General features: G+C 54.6%; 1 protein-coding gene across 1 annotated transcript in view; it reads right to left on the bottom strand.

Annotated features, from left to right (window-relative positions):
• Positions 1 to 13163, bottom strand: part of EFHD1 (EF-hand domain family member D1) — a 42908-nt gene extending 29745 nt beyond the window's left edge. Inside the window, exon 1 of the mRNA XM_068966539.1 lies at positions 12871 to 13163. Coding sequence (XP_068822640.1) covers positions 12871 to 13163 — 293 coding nt within the window. The remainder of the gene's footprint in view (positions 1 to 12870) is intronic.
• Positions 13164 to 14265: the final 1102 nt, after the last annotated feature.

The following is a 14265-nucleotide window of genomic DNA, read 5'->3' as shown; positions in this document are numbered from 1 at the left end:
TAGAAAAAGACTGGAGATGGGGGTTGGTGGATGGCGGGTGGGGGAAGGTTGGGGACCAACAGCCCAGCGGGAGGGGGGCCCAGCTGGGGCAACCAGCAAGAGAGAAGAATGCAGTAGCCAGCCGTGACTGGCCTTAAGGGTCGTCGTGAGAAGTCTGGACTGTGTTCCACAGCCAATAGGGAGCCACCAAATGTAGGCTGTCCCCAACCCATAGGGCTTCTCAAGAGGGAAGCAAGATAATGAGATCTGGGTTCTGGCATGTAGGATGGATCAGAGGAGGCCACATAGGAGGTAGCAGCCCCGGGCTGGGAGTGGGTGGTCTCTCAAGACCTCGAGGTCAGGAGGCCTGCCACACAGGACCCCACCTGGCTGCGCAGGGGAGGGTGCCGAGGACGGCTGAGGGCTTCCCTGGTGGTCCAGTGGTGTAGAAGTGAAGTGACGTGGAAGTCGCTCAGTCGTGTCCAACTCTTTGCCACCCGGTGGACCGTAACAGTCCATGGAATTCTCCAGGCCAGAATACTGGAGTGGGTAGCCTCTCCTTTCTCCAGGGGATCTTATCAACCCAGGGATAGAACCCAGGTCTCCCACATTGCAGGTGGATTTTTTTTTACCAGCTGAGCCACCAGAGAAGGCCCAATTCAACCTGCCAAAGCGGTAAAGAATCCACCTGCCAAAGCAGGGGACAAGGCTTCTGTTCCTGGTCCAGGAAGGTCGCACATGCTGAAGAGCCACTAAGCCTGTGCCGTGCAACCACTGAAGCCCTCACGCCTGGAGCCTGGGCTCCGCAGCAAGAGAAGCCACCGCAATGAGCAGCTTGCACACAGCAACGAAGAGCAGCCCCTGCTCACCACCGCTAGAGAAAGCCCGAGCGGAGCAAGGAAGACCCTTCTCCAGGGGACCTTCCCGATCCAGGGACTGAACCCGCATCTCTGTGTTGCCTGTACTGGCAGGCAGATTCTTTACCACTAAGGCTACCTGGGAAGCAAGGAAGACCCAGAACAGCCAAAAACAATTTTTTTTTTTAAAAAAAAGGATGGTTGAGACTTGGTGGCACAGGGGACAAGAACACGGGCCACCTGGGTTCAGACCTCAGCTCCACCACTTACGCAAAGTGCCATGTTGGGCAAGTCATCTAGTTTCTCTGCGCCTCGGCTTCCCCATCTGTAAACTGAGGGATGCTGAAAGCACCCACCTCCTCATGCGGACGATGTATAAACGCTAATCACAGTGCTGCACAGAACAGCAGGTGCTCTGCTAGCAGTGGCTCTGATGGGTAGGAATCAATCAGAGTGTAGATTTCCTACAGTTGGCTCTTGCAGGAAAGGGTGCGGGGAGCACGAGTCGTTTAGGGAGGGGACAGAGACCCTGTCACTGAGGCCAAGACGGACAGAGCTGCACAGGATCAGGGCCAACACCTCGCCAAAGCTGGGACAGAGCTCACCAGGTCCCCGAGGGCGCAGAGTTGGGCTTGTCCTCAGCCAGACCTTGTTGGTAGAGGACAGATGGCCGGGGTCCACCATCCCAGGCACAGAGTTCAGGGAGCAGTGCCAGGTGGGGCCAGGGGATCCCCGGGAGCTGATAGCCCAGGGCTGGGATCAATCACAGCCCTGGGGTCCCTTGCCATTCTGACCAGGAAGGGGCGGCAGGGCCAGCCTTGGGCACATGAGAGTTTCTAAACCTGACCCAAGCTGGCAGAGTGTGAGGATGTATTGTCAACTAGAAGCAGCCTTGTGCGGGGACAGACCACCCAGCCCTCACTTCCAAAAATCAAAGAACTGACTTTCGTTTAGCAACATACAGAGCCGCCAGGCTGAGACTGAAAGAAAGCAAGACCAGGTCTGGACACCCCCAGACACAGACAGCGACCCACCCATGACTTGCACAAAAGCCTACCCACAAAGAAGGGCCACCAGCAAGACAACATCAGACAGCCACACTTTCAAAGGGCGCAAGAGCCATTAGTGTAAGGAGACGCCCACCAAAGAGGGTGCTGGCCCCAAGCACTCCCGCCTCTCCACCTGGAGACCTCCTAAAAGAGGAAGAAATCAGAGATGATAAAGATAACAAAGGAGCATGGCAGGGGGTGAGGGGTGCTGGTCTAAAAACCTGAGATGAAGAATGCCTCCTCTAACCATGGGGCTCAAGGAGGCAGACACCCAAGGCCCCATGGTGCAACTTTGTGCAACCAAGTTAGCTTGCACTTTCCTTTTCATCTGGAGTTTTTAAGCTCTCTCTCTCTCTCTTTTTTTAGCTGTACCATTCAGCTTGTGGGATCTTGGTTCCCTGACCAGGGATCGAACCTGTGCCGCCTGCAGTGGACGCGCAGAGTCCTAATCACTGGACCACTAGGGAAGTCCCTAAGTCCTCCCCGACCACCGCCCGGCTCAAACACACCTTGGGCCACCTCTCAGAGGAAGGAACACCAAGGCAGCCCTTCTGAGGGCTCCCAGCTGCCCGGTCCTCCAAGTTGGCAAGAGAAGCAGACGGACCTGTTGCTTCTGGTCCAGCAACAATCTTCCAGAAGTGACTCTGGGTCCTGGGTTCCAGGCTCACTCTCCCGTCCACGTCCACTTCTGGCTCCTTTTCCCCTGGGGGCTTGAGGTCTGCCCTAGCCAGTGAAACCCCAGGCCACAGGCAGGGAGAAAGGCCAAGAAATGAAAGAGGGGATGAACGAGACCACCAAAGACTCACAGGGCTCGGGATTCAGAAGTTTCCAAAACAACTGCCTTCAACAGGGGCTGGCACACCACGGCCTGCAGGCAAACCCCGCTCACCAAGTTTTCTCTGGATGCGGCCATGCTGCTGAGTTTAGGTTCCTGGACGCACTCTCTGCTGCTACTGTCTATCACAGTGGCCGAGTGGCTCTAGGGACCCCACAAGGTCAAATATATTTACCACCTGGCTCTTTACAGACCAAGCTGGCCCAACCCTGGCCCAGAAGGAACCTTGAAGGCCATCTAGCCCAGCCCCTAGCCTCCCAGGAACTTTCCAACACTTCCCTACTGCAAACCTCTCACTCCATGAAGACAGACCACCCACCTTCCATTGGAACTCCCGACCAAGGGGCTTACCACCTTTGAGATCATTCCTTCCATTGCTCCACAACTCCAACCATGAGAAAGTTCTTTCTTCTCTACACTGTGTCTTTCACTGCGGCTTCATTGCCCACCTTCTGCCCCCTAAGGTTGAGCAGGTCCCCACCAGACTTCAAGCTCTCAGCCCCCATCCTCTGGCTCCAAGAGGCCTTCAGATCCATCACGGGCCCGAATCCCTTCCCAGTCCTGGCTGGCTGCTCCTCCCTGGCTGTGTCCAGAAAGACCACGACCGCCCTCCTGAATGCAACATCCCCCAGGGTCTGCTAGGCTACACGGGGTGTCTTGTACATGAGTGGTGGACGGCTTTCCTGGGATTTGAATCCTTCCCTGTCAAGCAGTATTGTGGTTAATCCATCCCACTGTTCAAAGTTTGTTGAGCGTCTCAAGGGCAGAAACCCCTCCAGATCAATCTGTACAACCCCAGTACCTGGCATGTGCTTTGCTGAATGAATGAGAAAGCTGAATGAATGAATAGGTCATGACAGGAGGTGAGAAAGAGATTCATCATTATCACCATTATTACCACTCCACAGGAGCAGGCATCAGCAAACGCACAGACAGTGCTGGTCACGGGAGCCCAGGGGTGGGAGCACTGAGGGAGGGTCACAGAAGGTCCAGGCAGCCTGGGAACCTAGGAAGGATTTACCAGGGAGCCGCAGGTCTGCGTCTTGGGGCCACTGAGTACACGTCGGGACTGCAGAATGGCACAGTCCACATTCCAGTAACTCAGGTCCCCCTGTACAGAGGCCTTCCAAGGAGCATCTGACTTAGCACCGGGGTGCCCTTCAGTCATCAACACTCAGGGGACACAGAAGCAGGGGGGAAGGCAGAGGTTTGTTCCAGGAGGACTCTATGATGAGGCCAAAGCTTTGTGTGAGAGAGCGTGAGTGAGCATGCCTCTAGGCACGGGTGAGCCTGCTAGAGTGCATATGATACACAGCTATCCGTGAAGCAGGCAGCTAATAGCGAGCTGTGCAAAAATCCAGCGTGAGGGCTGGGCTCCTCCACTGAGTATCTCCGCCCAAGAAGACAGGCCTGGGATCCACTAGCTCCAAAGATTTGATTCATGCAACACATCCTGAGAGATTCCCTGGGTCAGCTGCACCATAAAACCACGCAGGACGTAGCCCATGTCCACCAAACTCCCCAAACCCAGTGGAGGAAGGTATTTCTATTCACTAGTTAGACTAGGGCAGGGAGGTGTTATAGGGCTAAGGGTGTAAATACAGTTAGAGGTCCCTGGACCTTAAAGCTTTGAGCGTGCTCAGTCACTCAGTTGTATCCGACTCTTTGTGACCCTAGCCCACCAGGTCCTCTCTCTCCATGGGATTTCCCAGACAAGACTACTGGAGTGGGTTGCCATTTCCTCCTCCAGGGCGTCTTCCCGATCTAGAGCTCGAACCCGAGTCTCCTGCATTGGCAGGCAGATTCCTTTATTGCAGGCAGATTCTTTTACTGCTGAGCCGTCAGGGAAGCCCTGAAGCTTTGACACCAGGCACTTAATTTTGCAAGGGAGAAAGGGAAAAAGACTTTTTATTTTTGCCTCATGTAGAATTTTAATAAGTCACTTGAATTCTCACAAAACAGGATGCTCTGTAATGAGGAGGGTGGAGGAGACATCCCTGAGAGGATATGAGGAGCAAGGAATAAAAAGAAGGAAGCTCTCTGCAAAGATGAAACCGCCAGAAATCGCGCCACCTCCTTCCAGCTCCTCCCACATCACACAACCAGGGCAAAGAAAACCAGTGCTTAAACCCCTGTAAGAAATAGTTCCCAGTTATAGCATCTTTCTGCCAGAGACCAAGGCCTCAAACAGAAGCCGACCTGGCTGGGTTCTGGCTGACCACTCGCCAGGAATTCACACAAGCCCTGAGTTCTCCTGCCCCGCCTTCAACCAAAACACTCAAACAGGCATAATCCAGTGCAGGTGAGGGAATTTCGACTCTAAGGTGGATGACTCTGCACCAAAGACACAATCAGGAGAGTCAGAAGCCCTTGCCTTTCTCTACGGGAGGAAAAAGAAGCACTTAATGTCCGGTTATTTCCACCCACCTTTCTCTGGGTAGAAGGCAATTCACTGGAAAGATACAGACAAGAGTGGGTGGGCTGCCTCCCCTCCCTCTTCCCTAGCAAACCTTAACTCGGCTCCCTTCACCCCTTTCGGCAAATTCCAGCCCTCCATCTCCACATCTCTTCCTCCTTCCCTCAGAGAAAAATCTAGAGAGGAGAAAAAGCAACTGGGGATGGGGGAGACGAGAAATGAAGAATTCCAGGACAGCCCCGCCTTTTCGGAGTTCAGTGGTGACAGGGAGTCGGGTGCTGGCAGGGCGTCCATGACATCATCGTTTCGGATTCCGCATAAAAAGACAATTTTCCCATAGCCAAACGCTCCTCTCTCCACCCTCTCTGTGGGGAATTGAAACACAAGCTTTTAGTATGCTGCAAAAACATCACAGCTGCATTTTAAGATGCTGTATTTGGGTCCTGTCTTTAAGTGGTTCTCCTCATTACCTCCCTTTGAACAGGGCCTCTGGATGAGTGCAGGGTAATTAAAATTTCCTGTCTAACCTTGACCGCTCCACCAGCTCCTATTACAGCCCTGGACACACTCTGTAGAGTCAGTTTCTTCGGGGCCCTCTTCCTCTTCGTTTTAAAATCAGGCCACTATTCTCTGGGCCCAGGCTATCCAGTAACACGCTTGGAGATGGAAAGGGAACTTTTTCTGGCCGGGCTGGTGATGCCTCTGGCTTCCCGCACTCATTAGAAAATTCTCTCTCTTCTACAACACACCAGGTCCCAACAATATAAAGACAAACGACCCCCACTCCAAGGATCCACTGTGTTCACAGGCTGGCAAGAATCCAGGAGTTTTTAAAACCTTGAAAATGTAAGAAATCCCTAGGCAAAATACTTTTAAATAGTATTAAAGAGATCAAAGCACGTTTTGCAATGTCTATGTGAGTAGAGGCCCAGACAAAAAGAATGGGCATACTCTGATCCGGTCAAGTCAGGTTCTGGGTGAACTCAAAGGCGACATCACAATCTGGATCTAGAGACTGATTAGAAACCAAATTCTTGCTGAAAGTAAGTGCACTCCTGGCACAAGTAAGGGTTTTCTGCTGGTTTTGTTTGTTTTTTTGCAGTTAGACGGCAACTCCATCTGATCCCCCTTCTGTTGGGGTAGGAATCATTCTGGCTTGGGTTACCTCTCAGACATTCCTAAATCACCTAAATGGCAGAACGTTCCTAAACCTGAAGGCTCCTTGGAAGGGCCTCCCCACCACTGTACTCTCCCAGGAGGCCAGGACGGGACAGTCATGGTGCACACCAACTGGACACCTCTGCCCGCCCTCAGTAATGAGCTGAAGGGGGTCCCCTCAAAATTCACAGCCACCCAGACCTGCAGAACATGACCTCTGTGCTAGTAGGATCTTTGCAGACGTGATAAATTGAGTTAGGATGAAGCCATACTGTGGAATTCCCTGGCGGTCCAATGGTTAGGACTCTGCACTTCAACTGCAAGGGGCAAGGGTTTGGTCCCTGGTTGGGGGACAAAGATCCCCCACGTCCCTGAGCCTGGCCACAACTCCTGGGAGTCACAACTACTCAGCCCGAGTGCTGCACTACTGAAGCCCATGTTCCTAGAGCCTGAGCTCTGCACCAGGAGAAGCCACGGCAATCAGGAGGCTGCGAACCGCTCGCCACAACGAGAGAAAGCCTGGCCAAAGCAACGGAGACCAGCACAACCAAAAAAAATAGATGATGAAATCACTGGATTCGGGTGAGCCCTAAATCCAATAACAGGCGTCTATACAAGAAGGCCACGTGAAGACAACACACGGGGAGAAGGCCATGGGGCTCTCAAGGCAGAGACTGGAGCAATATGTCTGTAAGCCTGGGATGCCAAGGATTGTTGGCAACCACCAGAAGCTGGAAGAGGCATGAAAGCGTTCTTCCCTACAGCCTGTAGAGGGAGCGTGGCCCAGCTGACGCCATGACTTCAGTTTCCAGCTGCCAGAATGGTGAGAAAACACATCTCTCTTGTTTTAAGGCACCAGCCTGTGGTCCTTGTTACAGCAGCCTTAGGACTCACATCCACTCACCCCGCAGTGCAGTGAGTGAATCCCTTCAACAACCCCCCTGGGTGCAGTCCCAGAGGGGCGAATAAGCCAGCAAGCGGCCATGCACATCCACGTCCATGTCCGCACTCCACAGCTCAAGCTGCAGGAGAAATCGGCTTCAAAGGATAAAGCAGCCATTGCAAAGTGTTTGCAAACTGTTTAACAAAACGCACAACACAGAACCTGCATATCCACCCAAATTACAGCCGTGAAAATTAGTGCCGCAAACCTACTGGCCTCACCATGGGCCAAGCATTGCACTAACTGCTTCACATACATGAATTCATTTAATTCCCACAATAATCTCACAAGCCAGGTGCCATTCTATCCCCATCTGACAGAAAGGGAGACTGAGGCACAGAGCCTTCCGGCAACCTGCCTAAAGTAACCTTTGAAGTAGCAAGTGGTAGAGTTGGTTTGAACCCAGGGAGCCTGGTTCCAAGTTCATGTTCTTAACAGGCTCACAACACTGCTTCTGCAATGGATAAAGCATGGAAAGCAAGGAAAACAAGTTAATGTGTTATGTGTTCTTTGAGATTTTTCACACGATTTTTTTTCAGTTTAAGCATAAAAAGCAAAGGAAGTAGAAAAAGGGAGGAAGAGGCATTTTTCCAGTAGTCAGGTATGGATGTGAGAGTTGGACCACAAAGAAGGTTGCGCGCCAAAGAACTGATGCTTTCGAATTGTGGTGCTAGAGAAGACTCTTGAGAGTCCCTTGGACTGCAAGGAGATCAAACCAGTCAATCCTAAAGGAAAGCAATCCTGAATATTCATTGGAAGGTCTGATGCTGAAGCTGAAGCTCCAGTACTTTGGCCACCTGGTGCAAAGAGCCGGCTCGTTGGAGAATACCCTGATGCTGGGCAAGATTGAAGATGGGAGGAGAAGGGGACGACAGAGCATGAGATGGTTGGATGGCATCACTGACTCAATGGACACGAGTTTGAGTAAGCTCCAGGAGATTATGGAGGACAGGGAGGCCTAGCGTGCTTCAGTCCCTGGGGTCACAAAGAGTCAGACATGACTTAGTGGCTGAAAAACAACAACAACGAGGTACGCTTCAGGTGGAGCAGACACGTGGCAATCACCAGCTGCTGGCTGGATAAGGTGACGCCATAGCAACGCACTCACAGGGCAGGGAGAGGATCGGAGAGGGGTGGGCATGCCTAGGAGGCATAGGTACCTGGAAGACCCCCACGAAGTGCTTTCCTTGCCCAGTCCTCAGAGAGCAGCTGCAGAAAAGGTTCAGTGCAGGAGTGACTGGATGTGAAGGGGGCTGTGAGCAACAGTGAGGTTTTTAAGAGGACTTACCTAGATGTAGTGGTTTTTTTTTAAGTCATGCAGGTTTTTTTGTTTTTTTTTAAAGTCATGTAGGACAGCAGGAAGAGGGAAACATGAAAGAGGGCCAGCAGGAAAGCTGGGCTGAGCTGTGAGCAAAGCTGGGATCAAGGACCTCATCAACTGCAAAGGGCACCTACAGGAAGGTGGCAGTGCCAAGCCAGCAGGTGGCAAATCCCCAGATGCCAGGCCCCACAGCAGCCGTGAGGGTAGGAGGGGGATGAGGACTGAAGGGCAGAGCTGAGTCAGAGGGGTCCAGGTGACAAACTCTCCCTGGCTGGGAGCTCCTGACCCTGGTGGGGTTGGGGGAGCAAGAGTTCAGCTGCCTCCCAGGGGAGAAAACTGGGCAGGAACCCCTGAGGGGAGGACCCCGTCACGCTCAGGTGGACGCTCACGGGGGCCAGGGCCAACGAGTCCCTGTTTGTGCCCATGTGGGTGGCAGGGCGGGGAGGGTTTCGGACACAGACATGGGGCTTGGAGCCAAAGCTGGGGAACGGCTCTCAACAGAACGCCCCTGTTTCACGTCTCAGGCTGACTTGGCGCTCGTCACCCACTCCTCTCACTCAGTTCTCACCAAGCCCTTGAAAGAGGGCTTTCCTGGGGGCTCAGTGGGAAAGAATCTGCCTGCCAATGCAGGAGACGTGGGCTCTATCCCTGATCTGGGAAGATCCCACATGTGGCAACTAAGCCGGTGAGCCAGAACTGCTAAGCCTGTGCTCTGGAGCCGGGAGCCGAAACTACTAAAGCCCCGATGCCCTAGAGGCCGTGCTGCACAACAAGAGAAGCCACGGCGGTGGAAAGTCCAGGCCCCACAACTAGAGAAAAGCCGTGCAGTGACGAAGACCCAGCACAGCCAAAAATAAACTTTAAAAATTCAGTTAAAAAAAAACTTGAAAGGAACAGCTGCCCCCATTTTACAGATGAAGAGCGAGACGTGGTTACGCAACTTGCCCACGATCACAGCGAATGACCCTGGAATGAGGGGGAGGGGGGCTCTGTCTGTACCTTTTCCAAACTCATAATGGATAATTGGGTCCTGATACTAGATTTAAGGGGGGTTTCCCAGATGATGCTAGTGGTAAAGAACCCACCTGCCAATGCTGGAGACCTGGGTTCAATCTCTGGATGGGGAAGTTCCCCTGGAGAAGGGCATGGCAACCCACTCCAGTATTCTTGCCTGGAGAATTCCACAGACAGAGGAGCCTGGAGGGCTACAGTCCATGGGGTTGCAGAGTCAGACACGACTGAAGCGCTTACAGTATAGCATTAGATTGGGGGGGGGAGGGAAGGGTTTTTCCAAACCACCGTCAGGGAAAGCATGATTCTCCCAATTGTCTCTGCCCCTGGCAGTCACAGCAGCTACCCGGCCCTCACAGGAAGGTGGCGATTTTACCACAGTGCACACACCGGCTTCCTCAGTAAAAGTCCCACTGCCAAGCCCTCTGCCAGTCACCGCAGGGGTGGGCCACGTGGCTCAGGCCTGGTCAATCAGAGCAATGAATTCCTCTGGCCACAGTAATAGATTCAGAGCCAACCAGAAAAAATAGTAAAGCTACAAAAGACACACACACAATAAGGCCTTTGCTATGGTTACCCTTCCCACTGGACTTACTAGAGCTGCTGCGGCCACACCGCCACCCCCAGGGATAAGCCACCTGAGAATGGGGACCACACAGAGAGGAAGCTGGCTCAGAAAAAGACATGAACCTCTGAGGGCATCATTTGAGCTCCCAGATACAGCCATACCTGACACCAGCCCTTTTTTCTTAACTTCTTGAGCCCATTAATGCCCTTTTTGTTTCTGCCAGTTTTGGTTGCAAGTGGCAGAAAACCCCAGCTAGACTTGTGACTGACACGGTAGCTCTGGAGAAAGAAGTCCCACACTTGACTAGCCTGCCAGTTCTTCAGGACCCTAGAGCACACACTGCCTGTCCTTTAGCTTGACCTTCTTTCAGCATCTGTTTCCTCATCGGTGCCATCTTGCTTGATCTCCCAAGCCCCTCTGATTGTGTTCAGTTCAGTCCAATTCTTTGCGACCCCATGGACTGCAGCAAGCCAGGCCTCCCTGGCCATCACCAACTCCCAGAGTTTGCTCAAACTCATGTCCATTGAGTTGGCGATGCCATCCAGCCATCTGAGTGTGTGGACTCTCTTTATTACTGTTAGGCAGCCAACAAACAAACAGCCTTTCCAAGACTGTTCTACAGAAAAAACATAATAAAAATAAAAATAAATAAATGAAAGAAATCTGAGTGACCCCAAAGCAAGAGGAAGATGACAGTCCCTGCGATGCCCTCTCTAAAGCTGCCTGGACTGGGAGGAACCGCTGGGCCCTGGGAGCCGTCAGTTCGGGGAAGAGTACACCAGGAAAGGCATAACCCCAAATAAGTCAAAGGGGTGCTGACAAACCGCACACGTTTCAGTCTCTGCCCCAGTCAGTCTTCCGCCTCGACTCAGCTTTCCTTGCTGGGCTAAGTCGCTTCAGTCATCTCTGACTCTGCGCAATCCTAGGGTCCGAAGCCCGCCAGGCTCCTCTCTGTCCGTGGGATTCTCCTGGCAAGAATGCTGGAGTGGGTTGCCATGCCCTCCTCCAGAGATCTTCCCCACCAGGATCAGACCGCATCTCTCATGTCTTCTTTCCCGGAGAAGGAAACGGCAACCCACTCCAGAAGTTTTGCCTGGAAAATCCCATGGATGGAGGAGCCTGGTAGGCTACAGTCTATGGGGTCGCAAAGAGTCGGACAGAGCCACTTCACTTTGCTTTCTTTTTTCTATGTCTTCTTTACCACTAGCGCCACGTGGGAAGCCCCAGGGCTCCATAACAGCCCAAATTACACCCACCAGGTGTTAACTCCAGGAGAAGGCAATGGCACCCCACCCCTGTACTCTTGCCTGGAAAATCCCATGGACCGAGGAGCCTGGTGCGCTGCAGTCCATGGGGTCGCTAAGAGTCGGACACGACTGAGCGACTTCTCTTTCACTTTTCACTTTCATGCATTGGCGAAGGAAACGGCAACCCACTCCAGTGTTCTTGCCTGGAGAATCCCAGGGACAGGGGAGCCTGGTGGGCTGCCGTCTATGGGGTCGCACAGAGTCGGACACGACTGACAACTTAGTAGTAGGTGTTAACTCCAGAGAACAGCCTGGAAGCGAGGGACCGGGAAATTAGGGTGTCGAGGAAGCCGAGGAGACGCGGTGGCTCCGGGTACCAATCTGCCGACCTCGGTGCCGAGGCTGGAGCTGGACGCAGTCCGGCCTCAGGAAGGGGCTCAGGCTCCCGCCACACAGCGCCGGCCACAGCGCCTTTAAATAGAACCTCCGCGGGTAGGACAAACACATTCCAAGTGCTTTTTAAAACGCCCCAAGCAAGACCTGGCCGGCGGCCTCCGGTCCCCCCAGGCATTTCCCGGTCTTGGCGAAATTCTCCAACAAATATTAATAGCTCAGTTGGGAGCTTATGGTGTGCAAAATACTTTCTTGCCTTAAAAGGCAGGATGATTTTTTTCTCCCCACTCTCCAGATGAAGAAACTGAGGCCCAGGGAGCTGCCAGGCTACAAGGCCGACTACTAGTACAGGCCACCAGGCAACGCTGCCTCCATCGCCAGGGGTTGAGGCTCCCCCGAGGGACACGACCGGAATGAACCCACGTCGGACCAGTTGCCAGCTGCCGTGTCCGGTTCCTACGGGCGCCTCCTGCCCAAGAGGCAAGAAGAGGGAACACGGCCAAGGCGACGCCCCCAGGAGGCTCCCCAAACGCGCTCGCTCCCGGAACGTACTGATCTGCGAAGTTTAACAAACCCCCAGTTCTCTGTCTCCGCGGGTACAGCAAACCCCGCGCAGCAGCCAAGGATAAGTTTCCTCCTTTGTTTTTAAAAGATAAAGGACAAAGAAGGCTAATTTCTCCCTCGGGAGATAAAGTTGGCAGGTGAGGCGCAGCGCGTCTCGGTTTCCTAGAAGTTGCGTGCTGGGCAAAATCTCCGAGCCAGGCGGCGGAGGGGGCGGGACCCGTCGTCTGGACCCCTGAGCCCAGGATTCGGGCTCGGTTGCCCGAGCGGAACTTGTGAGCTAGGTCAGGGAGAACCGCAGCTCCTGCCCTCGGTGTCCCAGCCCGGCTGGGTCACCCAGCACCACCGCGCCGGGATCGCTCGGGGCGTGCGGGATCTTGGGGGCGTTAGGGTTAAATGATAAAGAAACCGCTGCACTGGCCCCCTCCGTCCTACCCCAAACGGGGCCCGGGACTCCGAGAGACCGCCCCACCTCCCCCGCCCCTCCCTCCGGGTCCCCGGGTCCCCGGGGGCGCACGGCGCGAGCGCTCACAGTCTGAACATGCTCTCCAGGTCCTTGATGAGGCGGCGGCTGAACTCCGGGAACTCCGAGTAGGGATGGAAGACCCTGCAGCGGCGGGGCCGCGCCGCGCCCTCGTTGATGTCCAGCCGTCGGTTCAGCTGCGCGCTCAGCTCGGCGTCGGCTCTGGCGGTGGGCGCCCAGGCGGGCGGCTGCGGCTGCGGCTCGGCGGCTGGGGCGGCTCCGGGCGCCGGCTGGAGCCCGCTGTCCCCTTCCTCCCACTGCAGTCGCCGCTGCAGCTTGCTCGCCAGCTCCTCGCTGGCCATGGCCTCGGTGGATCCGGAGACTCAGGGACTGGGCGGGCAGCGGCTGGCGACTCTGCGACACTTTGCCGAGACGGCGGGGACCCGGCGGTTGGGTGGAACCGTGGGCAGGCGGGGCGGAGCCGCGGCTTTAAGGAGGAGCTGTGGCTCGGGGACCGCCCGCCCCGGAGGCCACAGGTGCCCGCCTGTCCCGGGGATGTCGACCGGCCGAGTGCTTCCCGGGATGGGGCGCGGACCCTCGGATCAACCCTGAGCTTTCCGCCCGCTCCCGGGGGCCCGGGGACCTTGGGGTCCTCCGGGAACGGCAGCGGGCGAAAGTTTCACTACCGTTCTGGCGGTTCCTTTCTCGTCCTCTAGAAGTGCCCCGACTGCCTGCCAGCGCTCGCGGCCGGTGAGACTGACGGTGGGGGGAGCCGAGCGCCCCCGAGTGACACCCGCGCGCCCCCAGGACTGCGGGTGGCATCCTTGCCGCCACTGGTCTCGAGGTCTGGGAGAGGGAGGCGTCCTCAGGGAGCGCGGGGAAGGGCTAGCTGACTTTTAAATACTCACTCTAAAGACATGTTTCCAAAACACACTAAAAATACTAAAAACAAATAAGCAAACAGAAAAAAAAAAAAAAAAAAAAAGCAAGAGCAGAGACGAACTCCTGGCTCTCTTGTGGTAAGACACCAGAGCCACTTCGGAGACTCTGACTTTTTCTGTGAAACGCAAGAAAGTAAAAAAGAAGCTTGAAAGTAAAGAAATAAGTCAGCATTTTAACACCACGGTAAAAAAAAAAAAAGTCACTCCCTAAGGAAGGCTGATGTGGATGGCTGTTACGTCAGCCAAGCCTTGAGAAAAATCTTGTAAACACGGCTCTGCCCCTGGGGACTCTGCCTTGACTTTGTTCTGACTGCCTGGGGGCTGCTGCCCAGGGCCTGTCCCCACTGCTGGCTGTGGGCACCTGAGATCCAGGACCAGCCTTTGGCACTGGGGTGTGTAGGGCCCAAGGGGGTCCTGGCAGGGATTCTGAGCATCTGGAGAGGCCTGTGTGTTTATTCCTTCAGTCCTGTAGGACCCTTTGCCGCCCCATGGACTGTAGCCCAGCAGGCTCCTCTAGCTGTGG

The sequence above is a fragment of the Capricornis sumatraensis genome, chromosome 2 (genome assembly GCF_032405125.1).
Source record: "Capricornis sumatraensis isolate serow.1 chromosome 2, serow.2, whole genome shotgun sequence".
Classification (NCBI taxonomy): domain Eukaryota; kingdom Metazoa; phylum Chordata; class Mammalia; order Artiodactyla; family Bovidae; genus Capricornis; species Capricornis sumatraensis.
This window is presented reverse-complemented; position numbering and strand designations above follow the sequence as displayed.